This window comes from Peromyscus californicus, unplaced genomic scaffold (assembly GCF_007827085.1).
Source record: "Peromyscus californicus insignis strain IS unplaced genomic scaffold, ASM782708v3 Scaffold_18__1_contigs__length_77618521, whole genome shotgun sequence".
Classification (NCBI taxonomy): Eukaryota; Metazoa; Chordata; class Mammalia; order Rodentia; family Cricetidae; genus Peromyscus; species Peromyscus californicus.
In genome coordinates, this window is record NW_026294480.1 from 8,938,155 (window position 1) to 8,965,145 (window position 26,991).

A 26,991-nucleotide genomic window follows, 5' to 3' on the forward strand; every position below is an offset into this window, starting at 1 on the left:
GGAATCCCAGTAGAGTATGGAAATGCAGACACATTAGAATCAGAGTTGGAAGTATTTAAGAGAAGTCACATCCAAATGCTGAGAAAGTAAGTAGAGGCATTGTTTGGCTGTCCCGAAGAACCTCCCGAAACATCCCAACTGGACCAAAATGAAACAAACAGCTCTTGAGGTACTTGGAGGTTTCCAACCCCAACTACCAATCAGAAAGAATTCCCCAAATTCCTTAAATATAGATGCTTGAGTCCCAGATAACATCAGTTGGGTCAAAGCATCCAGTGGGAACCTAGGGGCATTGGACATGACAACCTGCAGTATCTCTCCTGGACACTCTGACCCACGGGTGCATCTCCCTGCTACACAGGGACTCTGGCTCTTCAAGATGGGATTGGAGGCTGATGAAGGCAGGGGACAGAGCAGGACTGGGCTGTTGTCCATTCCAGGCTGGAGGAGAATAGGGTCACGGTGAAGGGACTCTTCACTTTATGTATCTTTAGTACCCTGAGCTTAAAGGAGAATTACTGCATGAACAACCCAGGCTCCAACAAGCCCCCAGCTTGGCTGGGCTCAATCCACCCCTTCCCATTCTTGTCTCATCAGCTGTAGGGGGTCTCACTTACTTTCACAACCCTCTGCCTTCTCTCTTATCTGCTTAACCTCTTTCTTGTGGAGAAATTCTGCTTTTGTCCTTGTTCCTCTGGTCCTGGGTATCCTTGCATAGAACCTGGCCGTTCAGGAGTCTGGGCCATCAATCAAGGAGGCACAGGATTTGGAGCCTTTTGACCGAAGCTTTTAAAAATGAGAGCCTAATATTGCACAGATGGTGATGTTTATTAAGCTACATGAAGTGTGTAATTATCTCCTGAGACCTTGCACACGGTGATGCTCCGAGTCTTCAGTAAATCAGGGTTAAGCTCCAGGAAAGATCAAATCATGCGAACGAATGTTTATTAGGTGTCTTGATGTGCCTGGCCTAGGAAATACCAAGGCACAGCACTTGTTGAACGGATCCCCAGTCGGGCCTTTTACTGCCTACTCCAGACACGGCTCTTCCGTAGCCCAACACCTTCCCATCCACTCTATCACCTCACCTTCCTGATTGATTGGTTCTTAATCAAAAAGAGTCTTTAACAAGCCACCCTCCTTTTTTGTCCCAGGCGCCCTTTAAGCCCTCAGAATCGTAGAGTCAGAAGTATGTGTCCACCTCTGTGCTTCGAAGTTACAGGGGCTTCCTGACTCTCATCTTTGGTTGGATCAGATGTCCTAAGCAACAACCGTACCTTGAACACAAACTTTCACGGAGCTTGGAGAGGGTAACAACATTTCTCTCTTCGTTTCTGCTTTTTCCTCAACCCTATGACAGTAAATCTGGTGAAAAGTCTGAGGACAGTCATCCTCGGGGACAGAAAAGTCACTTTGATAGGGCGATTTTCTGCCCAACCCTACAAAATGCTGTTTCAGAAAACAGGACTTCTTCAGTAGGGGTTGGGAACAGGGCAGGGAAGAGAAGGCTGTCACAAATAAGAGCCTAGACATCAGGGTATATGTGGGGACATCTGGGTATTTAGTCTTGACCCATTTCTCAACCAAAGGAATAAACATTCAGAGACAGAAAGATAAGCTTAAAACACTATTCTCTGAGGCAGAGAACAACAGGATGCTTATGTTACTAAATGGCACACATATTTCCTTTTCATATTTCCATCTAATCTTTGGGCTTACTCAAAAGGACTAGAAAATCATATAAAGTAGTTGAGAAATGAACCAACCGAGATCAAAACTTAAGTGCTAAGAATTGGCAAAACGAGAGAAAAATTATGAATAAAAGTTGACTATGATACTAATTTATTAATGACTCAGAGTTTATAATAAGTGAGTCATGTAGGGGGTAGTTAGAAATACTTGTGTAACGGTGATGTGTGAACTCCTGCCTGCTTCCTTTAGATGCCTTACTCATTGAGTGCATGAGGGTATTCCATGGATAGGAAGCAGTCTCAGCTGAGACTGGTTCCTGGTCTGTGTACAGCCCACAGAGTTGCTACCACAACAGAAAACACACCCATATACTACCCAGTGTACAAGCCAGACAACTTTTCTCAGTGTGGTGTCCAGATCAGGGGCTGGGCCTGAGTCCCTTGGCTCAGGAGGAAAGCAGGGCCTGGGCTGGCTCTTACCTGAGCGGTTGTTGGGAGACACACGCACAGGAGAGATGGAGGGTGTGCGGGAGGAGGAGTAGGGCCTTTGTCGATCCCTCTCAATGGTTGAAGATGAGGCTACAAAGTGATATTGTGACCATCCATCCTGCAAAAGACAGCGCACTTCTATTAAGCAGGGAAGGCACGGTGATGCTTCACCTCCTGACTCTGCAGAGTTCCAAGCATGTGAATTTGCAAAACATTTCTGCAGGTGTCAGAAGAGATTACAGAGCCCCGCACATCACCAAGGCTTAACCCAGAGCAGTGGGAATTGAGGACACACCTCTTCCTCCCCGAGATAGCCTGGCCAGCCGGGAAGGTGGGTGATTTGTGTCTGCTTTTCCCCCCAAATACTGAATAATGGTTTCTGTGCCAGCCTGTTTTGGCCATATGCATTATTAAAAGCAAATATACTGCTCAGAATGTCAGATGGCTCAAACTGTCTGTCTTTGCCTACTTGGCTTCAGCTCTGCCTGCTTGCTCTCCATTTGCTAGCAAACCTTTCTTGTGTTAATTTCTTATTCTCAGGACAGATCTGTGAGCAACAGGGCCCTGTGGCAGCATCCTTCTGTATCATATATCCCCTTTACATATTTTCCAACCTCTTTCTGTGTCGCAGAATCCCAATCCTTCTGCCCCTGGACCTCAAGGCTCTGGTAGGACACTGGATAGATGATACATTCCCTGAAGATCCTGGGATTTCCACTTCCAATCAGAGCATCCTCAAAAGGTTTCCCACCTTATCTTCCCTAGCCTTCCACTATCTGGTCAGCATGCAAAATGCATCAATACTATTTTTTTAAAAGACCCACACAAATGCATTACAGGTCATTTATGAATTCATAGAGAACAAAGAGGAAAATTAATGTAGCTGATGATTTAAGTCCGTGCAGCTACAGAGAGCTAACATGTTAACTGTTAACTCTTGTTAACCTGTCATAAGCCTTCCTTCCAGTCTTTTCTCTTTAATTCAATTGTATTTCTATTAAAGTACTGTCCCAGGGAGTGCTGGCCTAGCAAGAAAGAACAGTGGGTACCTGCCCTGCTCCCAATTCCCTCTTCCTGGAGACAACTCCTTCCAACTCTTAGTTTATTTTTTAAGATAATATTTAGAATTTAAAAGAATTTGATGTTCTTTGAGGAATCATTGCAAATATTAATAGATGGAAATTAAGAACAGAATCCATACCCATTTCAATATTTGTTCATCTGATTTTGATAATTCCTGTCCTTACTCATATGATAAAGTCAGGACTAGAAGTAGGCTTACCAAACAGGCCCTGGGTAAGTGACTGTGTGGTAAGATTCTGCTAATAGTTCCAAGAGCTGGATTCCATTCCACAGAGAAGGAAGGTGGTGAGGCCCCACTAGAAAAGGAAGCAGGTTAAAGACGCTGCTGTTGAAAGTGAAGTTCGCATTCTTGGAAGAGAGAACAGCAGTGAAAGACTACAGTGTGCTGGTGTGGCTGCATTGTGAAACTCGGCGAAGGAAGCACTTTGGAGAGTGAGCACTCTCGGGGTTACATGGCACCGCCGGCCACTAAGCACGGCCTCCAAGTCAAGGACAAAACAGATGTGAAGGCACTGGGTGGAAACAGAACAGTGGTCATGCCTGAGGGGGGATCGAGGGTACAGAAAGACACAAAGCCTTCTGGGTGCTGGGAACGGAAGACAGCTTATAGACTGCAGAACAGAAGCAGCAGCTCTGGAGGGAGGGAGGGCGGGAGGGAGGGAGGGAGGGAGGGAGCACATGAACAACGGACTCAGGCGGAGACTTGGGGCGAAGTGGAATGTTTGACTCTCGGTTGGAAGATCTGACGCCTTGGCCTCTGGGTGTTAGACGGAGAAATTGTGCTTCATCCTGTGTTTCTGCAGTGAGCCTAAGGGACTGGAGGTGCTGCTCCTGAAAAGAATTATGGCAGAGAAGCAGTTTTGGGAGGAAAAACAAGACTGCTTTGGGAGCATGTTCGATTAGTGATGCCTGAAAGACATGGATGTAAGAGAAAAAAAAATCAAGCAGAATCCACAAATCTGGCTCTCAGGAGCAAGATCAGAGGTAACAACACATCCTAGAGTTCAGAAAGAGATATTATCCAAGGCAAGGGAAGAGAAAGAACAGGGAGTAAATGCAAATTAAGAAAAGCATAAAGCAGAGGGTGAGTGAGCCCAGGGATGCTCCAGCAGTCAAGAGTCAGAGCACCTGTGAAGGAGGCCGAGAGAAACCGAATGGAGCATCTGGCAGGAGGTGGAGGCAGGTGCAGCATCAGGCAAGGAAAGAGGAGTAAATGTAGAAGAGGAGACAGCAAACGGCAAAGACGAGCACCCGCACTGTTCTCGGAGAGGTGGGCACCACTGTGGGTGGGGACTGAGGCGCTTTGAGAAGTCTGGTAAAGTCTAAGTCAAGTGGGCCCAGAGGATTCTATGACTTGATAAAGGGAAGACTGAGTGTGGACAGCTCTCGGTGAAGTTCTAGAATTGAGAGAATCAGCAAGATGCGGCTTGAAGAGAGTGAGGGATGGAGAGATGCTTTAGGGGATCATCTGGAAGTCACCCAGGCATTCCGTGTGCTGATGGGAATGACTCAACGTCCAAGACAAAGAAGCTGGTGACACTGGGGAGAAAGGACCATCACAGGATGACGTAGGAGTGACAGGATTCAGTGAACTCAGGGGTTGCTGGCCACGAGGAAAGGGGAGGAGAGACAGTCTGTCCAGTCAAGAGAGAGGGAAGAGGGGAGTTCTGGGCACAGGAGGGTGAAAATCTTCCTTCTTGGTTTTGCATGTTTTCTCAGTGAACATGAGATCATCAGCTAAAAGCAAGGAATATAGTTTAGACAATAGGAGAAGAAATAGGAGGGGGTTGAAAACTGAGAAGTGTGTGTGTGTGTGTGTGTGTGTGTGTGTGTGTGTGTGTGTGTGTGTGTGTATGTGGAGGTGGGGGGGCTCAGTTCCAGAGCTGAGCATGAAGCAAGGGGGTCTTGGGGCTGGAGAGGAGGTTCAGTGGGCACAGTGCTTGCCACACAGAGCAAGCCTGAGGACAGGAGTTCGGATCCCCAGCACTCATGGAAATGCTGAGCAGATGTGTTGGCCCATCTACAATCCCAGTGCTCCAGAAATGAAATGAAGTCCCTAGAGCATTCTGGCAGCTAGACTAGCCAGATTGGTGAACTCTGGGTTGAAGTGGGAAAGGGAAACCCTGCCTCAATCTATAAGACAAAGAGTGATCAAGGAAGAAGTCCAATATCAACCCGCTCAGGCCCACAAAAACATGTGCATCTCTACACATGTATAACACACACACACACACACACACACACACACACACACACACACACACAGAGCATACAAACAACAACCCTGGATGAGAGGTGACATATTCCCTCTACCTTCTCATTCAGTGAAGCAGGAATCTTGGAATGGCCAAGCTGTGGATCTTTGATGCAGCTGCATCTAGAAAAGCCTGGGTGGGACATTAAGATTTCTATTCTGATGGCACATGCTTACAAATGTCATAGCATGGTGTAACACTGGATGCTAGAGACCAGTGCACAGCTGGATCAGGGATAGCTAGATCACAGCTGATTACAAGCATGTACGCTGCTGACCAGTTACTGTGAAGCCTCACTCTTTCCACATCTCTTACTGTTTGAATTTTTGATCATTTGATTCTTTGTGTTCTAAATAGGCTCAGAAAATGAAGATATATATTTTTGAGGGGAATGTTATTGCTAACTGAACATGGTCCTACTAGCCATGTGCATATTTGTAACCTAGTTAGCAATAAACTATCATTTACTTCTTGCTGTCACTTACAAAGACTTAAAACTGATTTATACAAGCACATAACTCTGGGAGATCTTTTCATTCATCATTTGTCTCTTTGCTCACTATTTTTTCTTGTTTAAATTTTAACCCATTCTTGGCCATATTGTGTGTGTGTGTGTGTGTGTGTGTGTGTGTGTGTGTGTGTGTGTGTGTGTGTATTCTATTATATTAAATGCTTAACCAAAGATCCCTTTGTACCACCCCAATGGCTTGTTGGGGTTAGATAAGAAAGCTCAGAAAAGAAAAATGGAGACTGAGGGATAGCCACAGTAGCTAGGGAGAGCTGTTAATCCCCGAGGTTGATGATAAGGAACTTTTTAAATGTCCGTGACTCTGCAAACCTCAAGAAGCGACCTAGAAGATGTGCCCTTTAGCTAGAGACCCAGCTAAGCCGTCAAAAATGTGATATGATATCTGGCACCTCAAATTGGTTTTTATTTTTAACACATTAAATTTAAAACTGGAGGCTGTTAAATTGTCCCAAATAGATAGAAACAGAAATTCAAAGAGAAGTCCAAAGTCCTTGAGCTGTAACTCACCACTAGGAATCACCTGACCTTTTCTACATACCCTCCTGTTGCCTTCCCACCAGTTGGGGCTTCTGTGTCAAAATTTCTTATGTGTTTCTCTAAGAAGTTTAATATCCCTCGAAGTTGTGGCTTTCTACAGCGGAATCTTCAGGGGTTCTAAGCGCAGGGGAACCAGGTCAACTTTAAGAACCTGGCCTCACCTTTATGGTCTCAGAACACCAGAGCTTTGTGACTGGAGCTAGCTCCTGTAGGCTAACGAGCATGATGTGTGTGTGCATGTAAACTTAACAGACACATACACACTCACACACACCATGTGGGGTGTGCACTTGTATACCCATAATGCATTGTGGAGGACAGAGGTCAGTCTTTAGTGTCTTCTTCCATCACTCTCCACCTTATTTTCAAGTGAGGGTCTCTAACTGACCCCAGAGTTCCCCACTTGGGTAGACTAATGGGTCAGGAACCCCTCAAGATCCTCTTGTCTCTCCCTCCTAGCACTGAAGTATAGATGTATACTGTAGTCCAGACTTTTTATGTGGGTGTTGATGATCTGAATTTTCATCCTCATGCTTGCATAACAGATACTCACCCACTGAGCCATTTCCCCAACCCCTTCATTTTATATTTTTGAACATTCAGTGAACATTTCCAAACAGAATGCTCTTAGTAGAGGGACCTCCCTGACAGAGTGGGATGTGGGGATGAGTGGTTTACAAACTTAGACAGCATATCATTGCCTCATAACTTTTTCCTCTTTTTTTTTTGGGGGGGGGAGGGCATTTCAAGACAGGGTTTCTCTGTGTGGTTTTGGTGCCTATCCTGGATCTTGCTCTGTAGACCAGGGTGGCCTTGAACTCAGAGATCCACCTGGCTCTGCCTCCTGAGTGCTGGATTAAAGGCGTCCGCTGTTGCCGCCACCACCACCACCACCCAGCTGCCTCATAACTTCTCATTAGAGAAGTCACAAGGTACTAAACTCATATCAGTATGGAGTTTGCTACATGTGTTCACAGACTGAGCCAGAGCTGCTGGTTAAGGCCCAAACTGCTCTTAGGATCACCCTCTCTCCTACTGGAGAGGGCTCACATCATGGAGAGGTGGAGCAGAAGGCTGTGAGGACTCAGCCCCTCTCTGCCAGGGTTAGTAGAATCTATCTGTTTTCATTTCTCTCTCCTCTAAATCAGGGGCGACAGAACTCACGAGCATGAGGGCTTAAAAACACACCAGCACCTGTGTCTCAGTCCTTGCGATTCTGTTTGCATTGCTCTCAGGAAGGCCTGGGCATAAAAGTCCTTGCAACATCTCCCTTCTTCCTCTGGTTGATGCTAATGACTCACCCTAGTTGCAAGTCACTGGCCTGTAGTTTCTCAGCACAGGTAGAGGGGACGGCTAGGTGGAACACACACGTACATAAACACTTTAAGTTTTTCAGTCTCCTAGTGTATTTGGGAATGTCACATAGAGCATTCTCAACGTTGACTTCTATGGGAACAAGAATAGGCCACAATCTCAGAGCTGAGAGATGCCGTACTCATACTCAGTCTGGCCACACCTGAGAATGGAGCCTCATTGACACTGTGATTCCGCTTTACATGTGCACACCTTCTAGCTGTGGTCACACCAGAGTATGGAGACTCACTGACTCTGTGATTCACTATTACATGTGCACACCTTCTAGCTGTTAGCTCAGAGACCCAGCACAGCACCTTCCTTTTTACAATCTGTTCAGTGTACCAACCTGGCTCTGTGTTGTGCCAGGTAAACAGGAGGCAGGAAATGCAGGTGCATCAAATCACAACAGCTAAATGCGTGCTGCCTCCAGGGCTCGGGAGCATTTAGGAAAGACACTGGAGTTTCCGTTTCCCACTAACACTGCATGTTCACATCCCACTACAGATTGTGGTGATCCTGTCTGCCTGTCTCCCAACTGTGAGGCAAAGAATCTTGTAGGTTTTTGAACCTCTAGTCCTGGGCTTAATGCCGGAACACAGCTATGCCTGACATATGCTAACTGGATTTTATGATGTAAGGTAATAGCAGCAATTATTGCAAAGCAAAGTGCTCATCAATTCCAGAGGTGTTACTGCTAGCTTCTATGGTCCTTGTATTCTCTGGTTCTATCACAAGAATGAGCAGAGCCGTATGATCTTTTTGGTATTGTTTTAGTGGAAATGAATCACATGAGAATCCTTTTCTGTTGTTGGTGCAGGATATACACACATTCGGGCTGCAAAGCAGCATTGGTTCAGCTGAAATATTTAAGAAGAAAGTCTTCAGCTAGGCTCCCTCAGTGTCAGTGGTTTGCTGTGGGATGTTCTGTATGGCAAATGTGTTGCTCTGATTGGTCAATAAATAAAACACTGATTGGCCATTGGCTAGGCAGGAAGTATAGGCGGGACAAGGAGGAGAATAAAGCTGGGGAAGTGGAAGACTGAATCAGAGAGACACTGCCAGCCGCCACGATGAGAAACAGCATGTGAAGATGCGGTAAGCCACAAGCCATGTGGCAAGGTATAGATTAATGGAAATGGATTAATTTAAGCTGTAAGAACAGTTAGCAAGAAGCCTGCCACGGCCATACAGTTTGTAAGCAATATAAGTCTCTGTGTTTACTTGGTCAGGTCTGAGCGGCTGTGGGACTGGCAGGTGAGAGAGATTTGTCCTGACTGTGGACCAAGCAGGAAAACTCTAGCTACAAATGGCATCCAACGTGGTGGCAAGAGTTTCCACCTAAAAACTGAGAAAAAAGATTCTAAAATGGAGCTAAAAACAGTTCCTAATTGTCTCTCTCAAATGAGCGGCAGCTGCTGGTTTGAGCTACTGGTGGGTTCCTAGCATATGGTGGGAAAGAGGCCTCTGCAAGTGTCACATTAAGCTGCATGGTGGATTTAGCCTTTGCTAGTACAAAACAAAAAAAGAGGTTTCTGGGCTACACGCTGCTTGGATAAAAGCATAGACCCAGGATAGCTTCCAGAGCTGGTGGTAAATGTAGCCATGATGGGAAGCTGAGGTGGACGGAGCCAGCAGTCACAGCTGCTGCAGTTTAAAGCAATAGATTCACAATAAGACAGATTCAGATGTAATAGTTTACAATGTGTATAAAATATACATAGGCTTGAAAGAGACAAAAAGGTGATATATACAGTTATATAAACAAATACATAGTTTTAAAAAATAAAGTCTTTAAAGAGACAGTAAAATTAATATAAAAAGTAAGCCACGTGAAGATGAATATTACACAGAGAATCTAGATTGTGTTGTCTTTGGGATTTTTAACTGCAGAAAAACATTTGATTGTAAAAGCTGTTGAGTTATGCCAAAATGTATATTTTAAAGATACCTTGACTTCAAAATTTAGATGTAAGGATGTGTTGCTTTGGAAAGGAGACTCTGCTTTTGTTCCCACAGAAAGTCAAAGGCTATGGATTTGTTCCAGATTAAGATACATCAGGTTTGACCAGCCAAGACACCCTGAAAGGTCTCTGATGACACCAAGGCCCAGATGATCCAACATCCAGAATGGTTTGAAGGCAACTGGCTCAGACGATACACCCTCATGGACTATTCCATAATCCTAAAATTTTCTTTGTGTTCCCATAAGATACAGTGCCCCCCCTCCAGCAGGAAGTAGTAAGAGAAGCTACGCCCAAATTCCCAAATTATATGTAATTTTACTTTGTTAAGGTTAAAACCTTCCTTTTGGAAAAAAAAAAGGGGGACGTGCTGTGGGATGTTCTGTATGGCAAATGTGTTGCTCTGATTGGTCAATAAATAAATCACTGATTGGCCATTGGCTAGGCAGGAAGTATAGGTGGGACAAGGAGGAGAATAAAGCTGGGGAAGTGGAAGACTGAATCAGAGAGACACTGCCAGCCGCCACGATGAGAAACAGCATGTGAAGATGTGGTAAGCCACAAGCCATGTGGCAAGGTATAGATTAATGGAAATGGATTAATTTAAGCTGTAAGAACAGTTAGCAAGAAGCCTGCCACGGCCATACAGTTTGTAAGCAATATAAGTCTCTGTGTTTACTTGGTCGGGTCTGAGCGGCTGTGGGACTGGCAGGTGAGAGAGATTTGTCCTGACTGTGGACCAAGCAGGAAAACTCTAGCTACAGTGGTTTCTCTAGGCTGCCTAGGTTTCAGTGTCGAGTATATGAACTTGCCTCTTTTTTATCTAACCTTGAGAGGAATTCTGAAGCATCAGTCTATCCGTACATTTGCCCCCTGGATTGATGCCGATTCCATGTCCATCTTTTAGAGCATGTGACCTCGCTCTTTTGTCTCTGTTGTTTCAGAAAATACAAGTTCCTGCCCATAGCGAAGACACTCAGCTTTCCCCAGCCACAAACCTTCAGGAGGGCTGGGGATAAAAGGATGAGAAGGGAGAGCACATCTCATTTCTCATTAGTTGTGCTCCAGTTTCCTTCAAGGTTGGTACAGACACTCACATCCACTCCAAGAGTGTGCCTAACATACCGAAGGGCTGGTTCCTGAAGGCATTACCCAGTAGAACCCTTACTGGGTTAGGGAACAGTGCTGACAGTCACATTCCAGGTGTGCTAACCATGTCATCCAGAGGGGTGGAGAGCACTTGGGTGAGATGGAATGAGAACTGTGGTGTGGGCCTGTACAGTCTCCCACCTGCCTCCCCCACATTTACATCAGAAGAGGAAGGGGACTAGGGGGATGAGTTGGCTTAGACCACAGAACAGAATTTACAAGAAGGTAGAAGGAAGAGAATTGTCTCAACAGCTGCTAAAGGGAAAGCTGGAGACTTGGTCTTCAGGAGAGAGAAACTGAGGTGACACAGCATGTTCTCACTAAACAAGTGAGGGTTAGCAGGGCACAGGACTTGGAGTTACTTGGTTTGTGGCCTCTCACCTCTGCTTCTGGAAGGTGAGCTTTGGAGACCATGTCAGATTTGGGTGATGGGTGACAGTGAAGAGCCACAGCCCAGATAAGGTCAATGTTGATGGCCCTGTTCACAACACTCTCTCCTAAGCCAGTTCTGGTGTATTGTTTTCTATGCTTAGAATTTAGATTTGGCAAAGTCTTTTCTTATGATATAGAGACATCTCTGACTGGCATGGGCTTCAGTAAACAGCTGACTTTGACAAAAACACTGTTTATTTACATAGGGGACATCAGCTGAAACCCAACATACACACTTGACTGTGGTAGCCCCCGTATGGGGACATCAGCTGAAACCCAACATACACACTTGACTGTGGTAGCCCCCGTATGGGGACATCAGCTGAAACCCAACATACACACTTGACTGTGGTAGCCCACATATGGCCACTAGCCCTTTTCTTCTTTTTATATAAACAGCTCTCAAATTTTCTTCCTCTGATAAGATTTACTTGGCTTCAGAACAAGGATTTTCTCAGTGGACATCCAGAAACAACTTGGTGTTGAAGGGACAAATACAAGTTTTTTGCCTTTCCTGTCCTTGAAGGCTCTGCAGTCCATAAAGCCTGTCAATTCTAATTTTCTTTGAGTGACTTGAGATAGAAGGGAACGTGAGTTGCAAATCCTTTGGGCTTTTAGTAACTCAGGCTCGTCTATTCATCAGCCTCATATACTTAGAGCTTGTCACTCACATTCACATCCAAGACTTCTTCATTGGGGAAACAACTGTTCAAGTAATAGTCAAAATACACATTGTAGCTACCAGATGGAAAAGTCCAGATTGCCCTCATAGATGAAAAAAACGCTTGTTCAAAGATGTGCCGTTTTCCAGTTATTACTGGGTGGAATGAATTCATTAGTGTAACTACATGAAGCAGAGAAAGAGGATATTCAGAATTAGTGGAGTTACCTCCTTCTGTCTGTCTCAAAAGAAAATACTCACTAGTATGGGAACAACAGAGGTGGACTGTTTGATACACAGTCAGTGTGACTGAAGACCAACCAAGATTTTGCCTAGCAATGACACCTTCTGCTGTTTTCTGTTGTAATAATACAAAATTATCTTTATTTTAAAGGTAAAAATGCTTGTTATGGATTCATTTAAGTTAATTCCACCAACAATTCTAGAAGCCATTAGCGTTAAATATTTAAACTAAATGTTAAGGGCCAAAAGGGAGTATTTGCAGTTTAATGCAGAAATAAATACTACCTGACAGACCCCTGGCTTTCATTACTTTGTTTCAGCTCTGCTGCTTTTAAAGAAATTGAATTAAATTGATTTGGGTTTTAAAGGTACAGTATACATGAGGACGTGGCTCTTCTGAAGTACCATCTTTTAAAAGCAAATACTCAGAAATCAATTTTATGAACGCAATTAAATTCAGTTGGGCTAATTCTGAAGACCTATTATCATCAAGAAGATTTGACAAGTTGTAAGGAAATCTATATACTTTAGTTGAACCACCATTACTTATCAGGATTCAACAGTTACCAACAGAAGGAAAACAAAGACCTTAAGAAACCAGAAGAAGATCAAGCCAGCCTCTTTTCTGGTGTGACTTTGGGGACTTTAAATAAAAAAGTGGATTTTCATTTCCTATTTGTGAACAGGATGTCAATGAACACATCCAAGCAAGTATCTGTGGATATGGAGTCCTTTGGGCACTTGCCAAGGAGTGAGGTAGCTGGGTCATAAATGTCTTTCAACAGATGAGTAGAGATGAAAATGTGGCACATACAGACAGTGGAACACTCTCCAGCTGTAAAGAGAAATGATAGCATGAAATTGAATAGAAATGGATGGACCTAGAAAAGATCACACTAAGTGAGTTAACCCAGACCCAGAAAGACAAATGCCACATGTTCTCTCCTATCTGTGGTTCCTAACTCCAAATCATGAGATATGAGTAGTATACAGCATGGAGAAGCAACAGACCAGGAAAGTTTAAAGGGATCACATGGGGGGTGGACTCTTGAGAGGGGAACAGCAGGATACAGGTGATATGAAGTGGCAAATACAGTAATTGGGATGGGGCTAAAACCAGGGAGGAGAGAAAGAAACCAATATAGAAGGAGGAGGAGGAACAAATAACGCCAAGGTTATTTGATAAAGCCTCAACAGATAATATTATTTTAAGTTTACCTAAAACTATACACAACAGATATGAATGTATGTGTTTGCATACATCTGTGTAAGTGCATGTGTGTATGAGCTGACCCATTTGGACTGACAATGTTCCCCAAAAGAACTAAAGACTAACAAAATCCCAGTACCAGGGACAAGAAAACTCCTTTTATATAGCTGGTTAGGGAAGTCTAAGTGACTCCTCAAACAATATAGACTATTGCTGTAGCCCTTGGTTGCCTCTCAGGAGTTGAGGGTGGGTCCCTATTGCTGAAGATACCACTTGACATGACAGCATCTTGCCTGTGGCTTAGCTTCTGTGATTTCAGAATATTCTATTTAGGCTTCCAAGGGAAGGAAGCAATTAAGAGTCCTACCCAGCTGCAACACCTATGAACCACGACAATTACTAGCGGGGCAAGATATGCATAAAGATGCAATAAATAACATGCACATGTTGGTGGCAACCAACAGCTGTCTAACTTAAGGCCGACTCAACATGAGGCAAATCTAGGCAGCCTCCCAGGGCTAGTGAGGTCATGGACCTTAGAAAAAGAATCTACTACTGCAACTTTTCTAGACCAGCATAATCCCTCACTACATTCTAACCCCTATCCTTATACCCACAGATAAATGTAACTACCAACTCTTATCAAAGAAGCTTCTCTTTACAGCAAATGGGGACCATCACAGAAAACCACAGCTGGACACAATGCAGAGATCACTGGATTGGGGGGAGTCCAGCCCCAACAGATACAGCTACATCACAGTTCCTGCATTTATGGCTCAGAGAACATCGAGGGACAGAAAGACTGTCCGAGCCAGAATTCCAGGAAGTTTGCTGTGAAACAGTCTCTCCTGGAAATGTCTGCTTAAACAAGACCAGAACAAGGGAACTATCAATGGACATGTTAATGTGGAAGGGGGAAATTTTCCCAGTGTTCCAATTCTAGACAGGATCTTACTCTGTTGCTCAACCAGGCCTTGAGTTTGTGATTTTCCTGCCTCAGCTTCTGGAATAGCTGAGATTACAGGCTTTATTGCCAAGCATGGGTGAATGGAATCCTGCTAATGGATAGAGACCTACTCAATAGAAGAGATGTTCTTGTGGATGACAGGTATAGCTGTGAGCCTTATAGCATCCTGGCGCCACAGGTACAAAGTTTACTGAATGTTCACAGGGGAAGAACTGACCCATCCACCCACAAAGCCATCAAGGATGGCTACCTGAGCAGCAAATTAAATCTCTGTGGTGTTGGATCATTAACCATGAAGGCTGAGGTTGTAGCTGGGAGTCCTCCCCAACTCATCCCGGCAACTTGGCATTTAGAAATGATTCCAGCAAAGTGTGAGGACAGGTGCCTGGACCACCTGCAAGGGACAGAAGTATAAAATGGACAGAAGTAGAAAGTGGAAAGCTGGGCCCACAGAGAGTGAATTCCAACCTTAAATGGGAAAAGTGTGAGGGAAATATCAGTGTGAACATTAGAGCAGGGTGGTTAGGAGAGGAGATGAAGACAATACAGAGAGAATGTGTCTCTACAGAGCAAGAGTGAATAGCAGAGGCTTGTAAAACAGGAATGAGGGAAACAGACATATCTCAGTTCTTTTTCAGAGAAAATGGCTTCAGAATCTCAGACCATGAACAAGAGAAACATATATCTGTTTTGGAATGTGTCCAGAAAAATAAATGTAAAGCATTCAAGAAATAACTGTTGAGAATCACATTCTCAAGCAACAGGGAAAGGAAACCCAGTATGAACAAACTCACTTAGAAATTTCCAGAATCTAGAGGACAACCAAGGAAATAGGAATTCAGTTGTGTGCCGAATGAATATGGAAATGGTTGTTACTGGTCGGACTGGGAGAGTGGCACTCAGGGAAATCAGGTGGGAGCTGGGGAAATGGGGCTTCGTTGTCTCTCTCAGGAGTGCATGGGAACCATGTCAAGGACGTTACCCTACCTCAGGACTAGTAGCACCAAAAAGAAGCATTAAGATTCCAAATTCTTTGACTTCACTTCTCCTTTGGCCACTGATAACAATTTTCATATTGTTCACTCTAATGACAGATCATCTGAAGACTTCTTGGTCTTTCTTAGTGCACTGATCTTGCATAGGACTGAGAAACCATGGGTGTGGGTTAGCTGTTGAGGTTGAAGCAACTGGTAACTACTGTAGCCTTCTCACTGAGGTGAAAGATGTGGGACCGAGAGCACACTCTTCTAAATCCTGAGCACAGACAGAAGAAGTATTAGCTGTGTGCTCTGAAAACTGGCTGCAGGGATTATTGTCTTAGGCGTTATTAGCAGAATGATGCACATGTTGAATGACAGAGGTGAAATGATTGCTGCTCTCGTGGCCTAAGTTTCAGTTCAAGCCACTGCATGACACACTTCCAAGAATTGTACATGATCTTAGGATCATAATCATTTCCTTTTAAACAGGACTTCCCAAATGGCATGAGACATAAGGATACGGCCTTTGTATCTAGTGTAGTTTGCTTGTAGAGGTCTAGCAAAAGCCTGAGGTTGATGGACAATTCTGAATAGCCCAGTGAAGGAGTCCAGGCATGAGCGATCCATCAACAGATGGGAGAGGCTCAGTGACGGGTATGTCTCCAAGAAAATGACGATACCACTGACCCCAGGAGAGAAGGAGGCAACATCTATACAAGTCTCCTAGGCAGAGTGACCAAAGCCAGATGTAACTCTGCTAGCCAGGCTGGCTTTCCTCACCACGGAGTCATTTCTTCGTCTATTTAACCAGCTTGGCAGGTGTGAGATGGGCAAAGGTATAGCATACAAGAGAGAAGAGGAGGGACTTAGGGTAGATGTAACATCACCCAGCCTATCCTGATCTGCCAGAAAACAAGTGGTTGAGTTTGAGTGAGTATCACAAAGTGAGCTCCTGTGTGTATATAAACTTACATTTACCTCGTTGACTTTTCTAGTGCTTGATCGAGTCTTTCCCCCACTGCTTTTTGTCTCTGCAATTTTTGACTTAAAACTGTATGGGTGAAGCTTTGTGATAGAGTGGAATTAAAGAGGAAATGTTTAATTTGGGTGCAGCTATATGGGTTTCCCTTCCTTGGGGATCTCTCTGAGCAAGAGCTGTAATTTAGTCACTTCTTGTTCAGTAACTGCCACGTGCATCGATTTCCACTTTTGCACAATTGATTTTTGCTACTATTCCCATTTGTGCATTTGATTTTGGACAGATATCATATGATGAGTGTCGGAGAACTGTCTCTTAGAGGTCAAGGGACCTCATGAAGACAGACTTTCTTTGTCAATACAAACATCACCAAGTAAATTCTCAGATTTATGGAGGGGAATGTTTCATAGCTGAGTTTAACCTCAGTCTTTTCTTCTGCTACCCTAACTTGACATCAAGTGATTCAGAAAGAAAACACTTGAAGAGCTACAATTGTAAGCCTTGAGACACAAGCTTTGGGTATTTGCTTGTTTATTTGTTTTTAGAACCTGGCCTGAATCTTTGTGTCTTTCTAGTCATTTCTTGGAAAATAATTTATTTTTAGCATAGTAGAAGGATTAATAAACCCCTGGTGAGCAAGTTCCCTGATAAAAACAACAGCTTTCCAATCTAGGAGTTTAATGTGTTTTTATAGAGGACTTACTGCTTTTCCATCACTATTTTAGATACTCAGAAGGAAAATCTATTAATTCTTAACATGCTAACACAGTGAAGGAAGTATTAACATAGTCCTCATCCTTCTTACTGCAAAGCTGAGAATTCAAAATTTTTGAATTTTGACCTAGCTGTGAATTCCCTTGACAGTATATCAAAACAGTCTTCTAATTCACACGGGAACCCAGGAGATGAATCTGATGAAGGAGTGTTAAATGTGCCCCGTAAGTTCCGTTTACACGACCACAACAGCTGGGTCATCTGTGCACAGTGCTCAGAAGACTCCAACAGGTCATGTTACTCTGTCACCCATGGTGGCTTGGGCACTGGAGGCAATCTGCAGCGTTCCTTTGCCTATCCATAATTACTTATTGATTTCTTGTTTTGTCTGTGCAATAGTAGAAAACAGCCAATGAAATGAATACAACATCAGGAAGACAAGGGGGGCGGGTGCTGAGTGAGAAAGGCTGGGAAGGGCATGGCTCTCCTCTTACCAAAGCTTATTACTTACTTGCTGAATGGCTGATGGAACCTGGGAGTCTATCCTCCCAGGTGAGAAAGGGAAGGATACCTAAAATTAGTTATGCTTTGTTTCCCATGTCAATGTCAATAGAAAACCCAGTATCAGTAGTCTAACAAACATGATGTTCCTTAGTTTTCAGCATAGCTAGCTCAGCCTTCTTGGATACAAGAGCTTGCTGTACAAGATATCAATGTTTCACATGGGGGATGTGGCATTCCTAAAATAAAATACCACATGCCAGAAATATTAGTGGGGGAGGTAATTAATTCATTTCTAATTCCTCCGATTGTCCATAAGAATTTGATTCTGATGTTTGATCTATCTTTGGCTTGCTGCTGGCCTTTAGGAAAGGATGAGTTAATTCTCATAGGGAGACTGAGTAGTCTATTTTCTCTGGGGCACTTTTGAGTTTCTTAGAATAAAAATAATGAGCCTCAGTATCACAAAGTTAAACGATTGAAGAATCATCTGTTACCTAAGGGCAGGGACTGACCTGTCTCTTCCACAGTGACTGTGGAGGGGTTGTGCTACAGACACAGAAGAGCAGAGGTGTCGACTTTCCACCCCACGTGCCTTTTCCACTCAGAAGTACTTTCACTTTGGTGCAAAGCTTCTTGCTACTACTTCTGCCTTGTTTCTGCTAGAACAATTGTGTCTCAGAAGGCACACCTGGGCTGACTGTACCTCGAGTTCCAGAGCTGAGCTGTAAATCTGTTACCCAGAGAAGGGGCCTGTGTCATCATCCAAGATGAACTGGAATGATTCAGGTTGATAGAGTAGCTGTTCTCAAAATCCACCAAGGGCAGCTTAGAGCTCCCACAAAGCCTTGGTTGTACAGATTGGTCCTATTAGGGAAGTCCTGTTAACAACTCATGACCAGATCATGGGTGTTGAATGAAACCCGGGGAATGACAAGCTTGTCTGCTGAGCTGAAGTGTTCTCCAAAAATGAGGAATGAGTCATATACAGAAAGATGACATGGGGGACCAGAGGACAAGCTGACTGATACATCAGTCTAGGTGCCAACCAGGCAGGATTGATTCACTGGCTGATGAAACATTCAGAATTGGTTACAATTCTTTTGTAAGAATCCATTTTGTCACAACCAGAGAGCAAATATGAAGCTCTCATCTGAAATTTTAATGATTAAAATCAATACAGTATTCTACTATGATTGAAGAAGACTGACTCAAAGCCCATGAATTGGCCAGAGAGACACCTCAGTGGGTGAGAAGTCTTGCTGCATAAGCATGAGGCCATGAGTTCCCCTGTCCCAGCACATATATAAACAGCCAGCAGTGGCTGTGCACATTCCTGCAACTAATTCCATGGTGGGAGGTGATAGGAGGTTTTCTGGGGCTTTTGGGACATCAGCAAGAGCTCCAGGCTCAATGAGAGACTGTCTCAAAGGAACACGGAAGGGTTAGGATAGCCAAAGTCTTCCTCTAGACTCTGCATGTACACACACATACATATGCCCATACACACACACCTGCCTATACACAGAGGCCCTTATACACACCACACACACACACACACACACACACACACACACACACACACACACACACACGCCCATATATACCCTCCCACATACACACAAACACACATTTACTTAATCCTGTCCAAATCCAAATCCAGGGTCCACAGGAAGAACGTGAACACAGAACGCTTTCAGGCCAGTGAGAACCTGTAGGACACTGTAGTGATTGATCTATCTCATTATTCATTTGTCCAAACCCATAGAATACACACAGCAATAGAGAACGCTCACGAGACTCTAGGTGATCATGGTGTGTTTATCAACAGAATCAAATACACCACTGTGGTGTCTCATGTTGACAACGGGGGCTTACCCTGTATGAGAATGGGGGCATATGGGAAATCTGTACCCCCCTTTAGTTTTTGTATGAACCTAAAACCACCTTAAGACACACAAAGGTTTAAACTTCAATAGGGAACAATAAACTTTCCAAAATAACAAAAACCCAGAGTCCAAATGATAAAGAAGCTTACCCTTCAGGCAACTGCTGTGCGTATAATGCGTTGGAAGCAGAACGGGACTGTGTGAAATTTAAACTAATGCCTGTCACCCAGTCTGTGTTCGGGAAGGTCTGCTAAAGTGCTCATGAGCATAATACCTCATGAAGAAGACCTATGAAACAGTGATCTACACTGGCCGGGGATGAGATAAGCTCCAATTTTCTATTCCATTAAGCTGTAGGCTGCATCTTCATGGACACCAGTAAGAGGAAACTTGAAGTTCGGCATGGAGAGTCATCAAAGCGGCTGCGATAAACTAAGAACTGTGACTTCTTATGGACAGGGAAAGTTAAAAAGCATCTCCATTGCTTTTTGCCGGCGACACAGCTTTGGTTTCTTTCGTTGATTACAGTCTTATTTCTCAGGCATGCGGATGAGGCCTCTTTCCACAGGCATCTCTTCATCTTGCCTTTTATATAGTTGGGGGATTCTTTCATTTGGCGCTTTTCATTAGGGTGGATATTAATTGTTCCAGGGTCGGAGATGAGTGTGATTTCACTGTTTGTGAAGGGATGGATGACTTGCCATGTTAATAAGTTCACGGTGAAAACTCTCACGCAACAAATATCTAAGCCAGGAGTGGAAACTGTTTCTACCAGAAGCATAAATACTAATGTAGTCATTAAATGGTATAGTGCCAGTTTACTGGCATATGTTTAGTCACAGGTTTATAATACTGAAATATAATTCAAAATGTAAATTAAAAATAATTTATTTAAACTCATCATTTTTAAAACTGTCTTAGGTTACTAAGCAGTGCTCTTACTTTGGATTAAGGAGTTCATAAACTTTATGTAAGGGAGGTGACATCAGAACTATAGGGAGAATGAAGGATGAGATGTGCCATGGAACAGAATACAGATTTAAGGGAAGACCTGAGGGAAGGTCAGATATAGCTGCATAAGCACTTGCCAGAGATGGGCTGAGCTAGAGAGAGAGGCCAAGGCTGGTCTTGGAAGGACTCATGAGCCATGTCAAGGTATTTAGACACCCTCCTGAGGACCAACGGGGGCATCAGAAGGCATGAATCACACTGACCCACCCTTTAGAAAGTTTTATTCCTACAGTCCCCTGGAGAGGAGACTGGCAAAGGCCAAGCCTAAAGACAAGAAGCCCTGGTAAGAGCTCAGTTCGATGATCCAGCATAGAAGAAGCAGCTGTTTATATGATCCTGAATGTAAAAAGAGGTGGGCAGAGGCTGAGGTCTGCAGATGGATGGTAGAGCCAGCAATGGTCCCTGGGCACCGATGTGTCGAGTGGTGCTAGTTTATGATGGCAGTGCAGAGGAACCAGGGAGAGCAGCTGAATTTAGGAGGACCAGATTGTCCGGGATTTGACTTCAGTAGGGTACTGCAGAAAAGCTATTTAAATAGGTTGTATAGATGTCTAACGATGTAAAGAGCTAGGGCTAGAGAAACAGACTGCAGGGACAGGCACATTTGGTTAACTGCACCCAGAGGGGAGAGTTCTGGCCACTCAGGGGAAATAAGCACACCAGACAATGAAGTCCCAGGCATCCAGAGCTCAACACACCAAAATGTAAGAAATGAACAGGAAGATGAGCTGCTCAAGGATGGAGAAAATGCAATGGGGAGCCCCAGGCAAGAGGGAGGACTGATGTGCAATGGGAGTTATGAGAAGACTGCTTTTGCTGATTCGTTCCGTAACACTTCAAACCAAAAGCATGTGGGATCAAAGTGGGGACACTTGTGGGGAGGAGGGCAGGGACAAGCTTTGCTTGAACTCATATCCTATTCTTCCTTAGGCTTCACTCTGACCTTCAAAGTAACAGGAGTCTTCTGTATACCTACTCCACCACGCACATGTGCTCAGCATTGACATGAAGCAGAAAGAGCCACCCACAAAGCCCATGGAAGTTTGCTTTTCACATTCACGTCCTAAAAACCCTGAGCCTGTGGCTTGCTTTACTAAGCCTCCACATGCATGGTTCTTCCTGCCGGTCTCCATTACAAAGCAATGGCTGGCAGGTGGAGTTTCTTAGGAGAGAGATTGTGGGTAAAGGATAAGGTACCGGCATCTACAGACAGCAGGAGACAGCAGGGGACCACGGGAAAAGGAGCAGTGAAAACGGTGATGGAAGTGAATCTTGGTAGTAATCATGACAGGATGAAATCTTCAGCTCCAAGCCCCAGCAGCTTGTGGACACGATGATAGGGTCAGTGTGCACCGAATCACACGAAAAGAATTTTGAATCACCATTAGCCACTCCCTTGGGTATATTACTTTAGTGTGTACAAAACATCTTGATGATTGCTCTCCACTTGTCCATCAATAATCCCAGCCAGGCAGGGGTTATGACTTTTATGTCACATATGGGAATATTAAAGATGGAGAGGGCCCAAGGGATACATACATGCCCAAGGACTTTATTGGAGGGAGCAAAGGGTCTTTGATGAAGGTTGAGGAAAGTTCCCAAATCTGATATATGGCAGAAGGATGGGTTTGTGTAAGGATCTCCAGGGTTCTGTGAGCATGCCCAGCTCCCTGGAAAGAAGATTCTGCTGGTAAAACATAAATTGGAGTAGACTATTGGAAAAGGTTAGTTAATACTCTGGCATTTGTCAGGAGTGGGAGAATGGAATACAATCTACTGTATCTCTGTGTTGGTGTGAAGTTTGGTGCAACTTGGGTCTGCTTGCAGTCTTGGCAGTCGATCTACCTGAGGTCACGATGACAGGAAATGGTAGGGCTGTGTCTTTGACCTTGGGCCATTTGATTCTGAGTCTACTACTCTATTTTTTCCAAGTAATACCACAAGGCTTTCAGACATGAATCTGCTGACAAACATTGTTAGTAGACATTCCGTGCCCGGCACCAGGGAAACCTAGCCTCCCTCTGTCTCATAGGAACCTGAAGCCCATATTCATTCAGGAAAGTTCCATCACAAGAGAGATGTGAAAGGACTTGTATGGCCACGGTCGCGAGTTATAGCAGTGGTAAAGGCTCAGGCTATCCTAGTGTATTAGAACTCAGAGCGTCTAGCCACCAGCTGTGACCTCCTGGAGACAGATGGCTCTTCAGTCACAGAGACGAGAAGTTGAACTTGCTCAGTGTGGCTTGGAGGCAGAAGTTGCAGATAAAGAGATGTGTGCCTAATATAGGTGCAGAGTTCTGGTTAATCGCAGCTACCTTGAAGTAGAATAATATGCTTCGCTAGGTCAGGTTGGCAATCAACACTAGGTGTAGCTGAAAAATAGAAATGACGCTGGAGCCTAGACTGGCCTTCTGTCACAGAGTTTTCAAAGGGCTTATGGCCAACCACTTCTCTGGGACACCCCGGCAGCCGAGTGTAGGCCCAGGCTGAGTCCTAGCTCCCTGCGTATGAGCAGGAGCTCAGCAGCTTCCTACTCTTTGCCTGCCCAGCTCTCTCTTTCACTGCTGGTCAAAATGAGGAGGGGAGGGAGGCAAGTCAATAAGCTTTACTTGCACAAAAAATATCGAATCTATAGTGTGTGGCAGAGTAGCACGAGAAACCAGAGGGTTCCTGCCTGATCTTGGTCCATGGCAGGAGAAGACGCCTACTTAAGTAGATCATCTATAGCTAAGCTGTCTTGTTAGTGACTTTGTTAACATCTCATTCTATTTCTTAGTGATGTCACATGAATAGATCACCAAGAGCACATAGAATTTAGACAGTTGTTTTTGTATTTTTATGCCCTCCTCCCAAGTTTATTTTCTCTTCCCCAAGCCACCCATCATAAGACTCCCCAAACACAGTCAAACACAAGCACTCCATTTTGTCAAGGGGCTTGTTTTCAGTCCCAAGTTTCTAGAGGGACAGGCACTGCTGACCTCCTGTGTATCTAGCAGGCTCACAAATCCCCTTCATGGCTTTTGTGAACCATCCACCAGCCATTCACAAATGATAAGGGATTTTACAGTCCTATGCAGGGCTAGCTGAACATAAGGGCTGTTTAGAAAAGCTGATGCTTTATATAACCATGATAACCTCTGCTCATTTTTCCAAAAGTGGATAATCCAGATGGGCTCCAGTCAAGTTGAAGGTTCAGATAACACCAATGCGTTTTGGGGCACCAAATGCATCATGAATAAGCCACAGTTTTGTTTTGGTCAGAACCCACATAGCCATAGTATTCTAGCTGATTAAATTTGTCTCTGAAAAATAAAGCAGTTGAGCTAATGATAAGCGTGTCTCGCCTTTGTGGAACTGAAACCAGTGATGCATATAGCCATGACTGGGTCCCATACACCCCAAATTCCATCTCCCAATCATGTTTTCCCTCTTCTAATGCCCTTATCCCAAACTCCTAATTATACAAAATTTTAAACATTCTTCAAGATTTAGCTTTATAATTTTCTTCCCTTTGATCCGCGCTTTAACTCCTAAAGTATATTATTCAGAAAGTAATAGAATCGCCAACAATGGCTCCATCTTTCACACTTGCTCACAGTCATGGCCTCTGTGTCTTAAGTTTTCCTTGTAGCCCTTCATTTACTGATCTCTAATAGATTCTAATAAGTAGATCTGAAATAAGGATAATTAAAAGATATGGATCACACAGCTTGCAGCGGTATGCAAATGGTCAATGAAGAACAGAACAGAAATCGGCCTCCCTGCTGATTAAAGACAATTGAAGAGGAAGAATGAGCTGAGCTTTTCTGCAGGTCTTTCAAAGGGAAAGTGATTATGAATGTGGGGCTTTATCAGGAGAGCTCATGACATTGAGCTCAGAGGTCCCTGTTTCATTTCACAACTGCATAATTTGGAAATGATTAAGAACAGCTCTTTCTCAACATTTTCTAATCAGGGGCCAACTAAAAACATCACATTGATTTCTCCAGCCCATCCTTCTTGAATGTGCTCATATGAAACACATTTTAAACCACCTCAGCTCTCGAGTTTTAGCTCCATTAAATTTCTGTCAACACATTCTTCTTTTTGTGGAAATAGAAAGACAATTACACGTTTTGAACTCTACTACCAACAAAGAAAAAAAAAAAAAAAGCCCTAAAGTGCAAAGCTCACAAACCATTCAGTAAATAGCTGGAGGGTGTCCCAAAGCAGAGGAGCGGAAGTGTCTCCTGGAGCTTGGAACTACCAGCTTCACCTCAATTTACCAGGTGATCATCATGTCTGCCCACTGCTCAGCTGGATGTCTGCCCACTGCTAAGCTGGATGTCTGCCCACTGCCCAGCTCCACCCTGTCTGTCCACTGCTTAGCTCAATGACCTTTTCTGAGGGAGATTTCACTTGGCTTCTGGACGAGCCCAAGAAAGGAGCTGAGCAGAGACCATGGGGGTCAGAATTTCATGCAAAACAGGATAGAACCCCCAAACACTCTCTCACTTTTAAAAGGAAAATATTTAGAAACGTTTATCACCAATCTGGAATAGTCCCCTAACTCGTAATGTTACGATCTCTGCGTCAAATTAAGCATGCCATGTCTAGAAGCACAGGAAAACTTGGAAAGAGAAATGCAGAAGTTAAATTTTATAAACTTAAAGTGTAAAGAACTCGGTGTTTAAGGGAAGAAGAAGGTCCCGTGGGGAAATCTGAAAATAGACTAAGACACAGGAGGACCAGGGATTGAATATTTTACCTTCCCCCACAGGCTTAGACAAAGACAGAATGTGCCTCTGGAAAGATGGATCTCAAGCCTTCTGATGTGAGACATGGTGTGACCTCATATCCCTGCCCAAGGAGCTGGCGGCATGGCATGCAGGGGCTGGTGGCTAGGGATGCACACAGCGGGCGCTGGCTTTCTCAGCAGGAGCGTCTTTGGCTGTGGTAGAAGGAAGCCACCCCTCTTTCCCAGCCCAGCTTTTCCTTTCTAAACCCTGGTGTCCTTTGTGTGTTTATGATGTACCCCACCTCTACTTACTAATGAAATTTTAATTCTCCACACTTGCTCACATAGGAATAGCAAAAACAAAACAGTCCCTGGAAGACATTGTTAAGAATGCCTGCCTGACCCCCAGCTCCTAAAGTTCTTCAGTAGAACTCAGCCATGATGTGCAGAGCCAACATCTCTAGAAGTGGTGTGGTGATATTTTATTTGTATGTTAATAAATAAAGTTTGCCTGGAGAGCGGAGGAAATAGCAAGCTCTTTCAAGTAAACACAGAAATCAGGCAGTGGTAGCACACGCCCTTAATCCAATCACTTGGCAGGCAGGGTCTCTGTGTGTTCAAGGCCATACTAGGGAACAGAGCCAAGCAGTGGTGACACATGCCTTTAATCCCAGTACCAACCATAGAGACCTGGAGGTCTGTATAGACAGGCAGTGACAAGGAAGTGAGGTAGCTGGGCTAAGAGCCAATGAGAGGGCAGAACAGCAAGGCAATAAGGGCGCAGGTAGATAGGAAGTAACTCACTTTGGAAGCTATAGTGTGGTAAGCTAAGGTTAGCTGGTGGCTATTCCTATTTCCCTGATCTCTAAGGCTTTCACCCCTAAATTTGGCTCCGTGTTTTTTATTTAACAAGACCACTTAGAAATTTGTCTACAAAGTGGTACTCTTTAGGTTTTAGTTTTGAACCACATTTAGAGTGAAGATGCTTTTAAATGCAAACTATGAATTCCTGCTTGCCCCACAAGTACACAGAATGAATGCCAAGCTTCCTGTGGTTTACAGAGGTCAGGGAGACCTTCATCTCCATCCTCTGGGCAGCCATGTGCTAAGGCCATCAGGGCCGCTACTGTATCTTGTAGGTAATTTTTTTTCAGCTGCCATATTGTTTGACTCTCTCAATTGCTCTTGAGCCATTTATTTTTCCTATGTCTCCTCTGTAATTACTTGTTCAAATTTGTTGATACTTTCTAATTTTTTTTCTAAATCTCTAAATTTATGACTTTTTGGTCTACTTTGGAATACATGAGCTCTAGAAAAAAGTAGTACTTTTCTCTAATAAAGTGAATTAGTATTATTCAAAATATTGTATCAGGCATTTCAAAAAAGTAGGTGGGTGAATCTTGAATTTTTTTTACCATAAAGAATGATATATGATTAAGAGAATGGATGAGGTAAATATCTTGAGTGACCCATAACCAATGGATACATGTATTGAACCAGTATGTTGTACTCTATAAATAAGTATATGTATTATGTGTTAATTAAAAATGGAAGAGGAGGATGGAGAGGTGTCTCAGTGGTTCAAATCACTCTTTACTCTTCAAAGGACCTTGGTTCTTTTTCTAGCACCCACATGG

The 26,991-nt window shown here is 43.9% G+C and overlaps 1 protein-coding gene across 8 annotated transcripts in view; it reads right to left on the bottom strand.

Moving 5' to 3' along the window:
* Positions 1–26,991, bottom strand: part of Ctnnd2 (catenin delta 2) — an 863,700-nt gene that overhangs the window by 15,608 nt on the left and 821,101 nt on the right. For all 8 annotated transcript variants that reach the window (XM_052743025.1, XM_052743021.1, XM_052743024.1 and 5 more), the window contains one exon: positions 2,172–2,298. In XM_052743025.1, the coding sequence (XP_052598985.1) occupies positions 2,172–2,298 (127 nt within the window). The remainder of the gene's footprint in view (positions 1–2,171; positions 2,299–26,991) is intronic.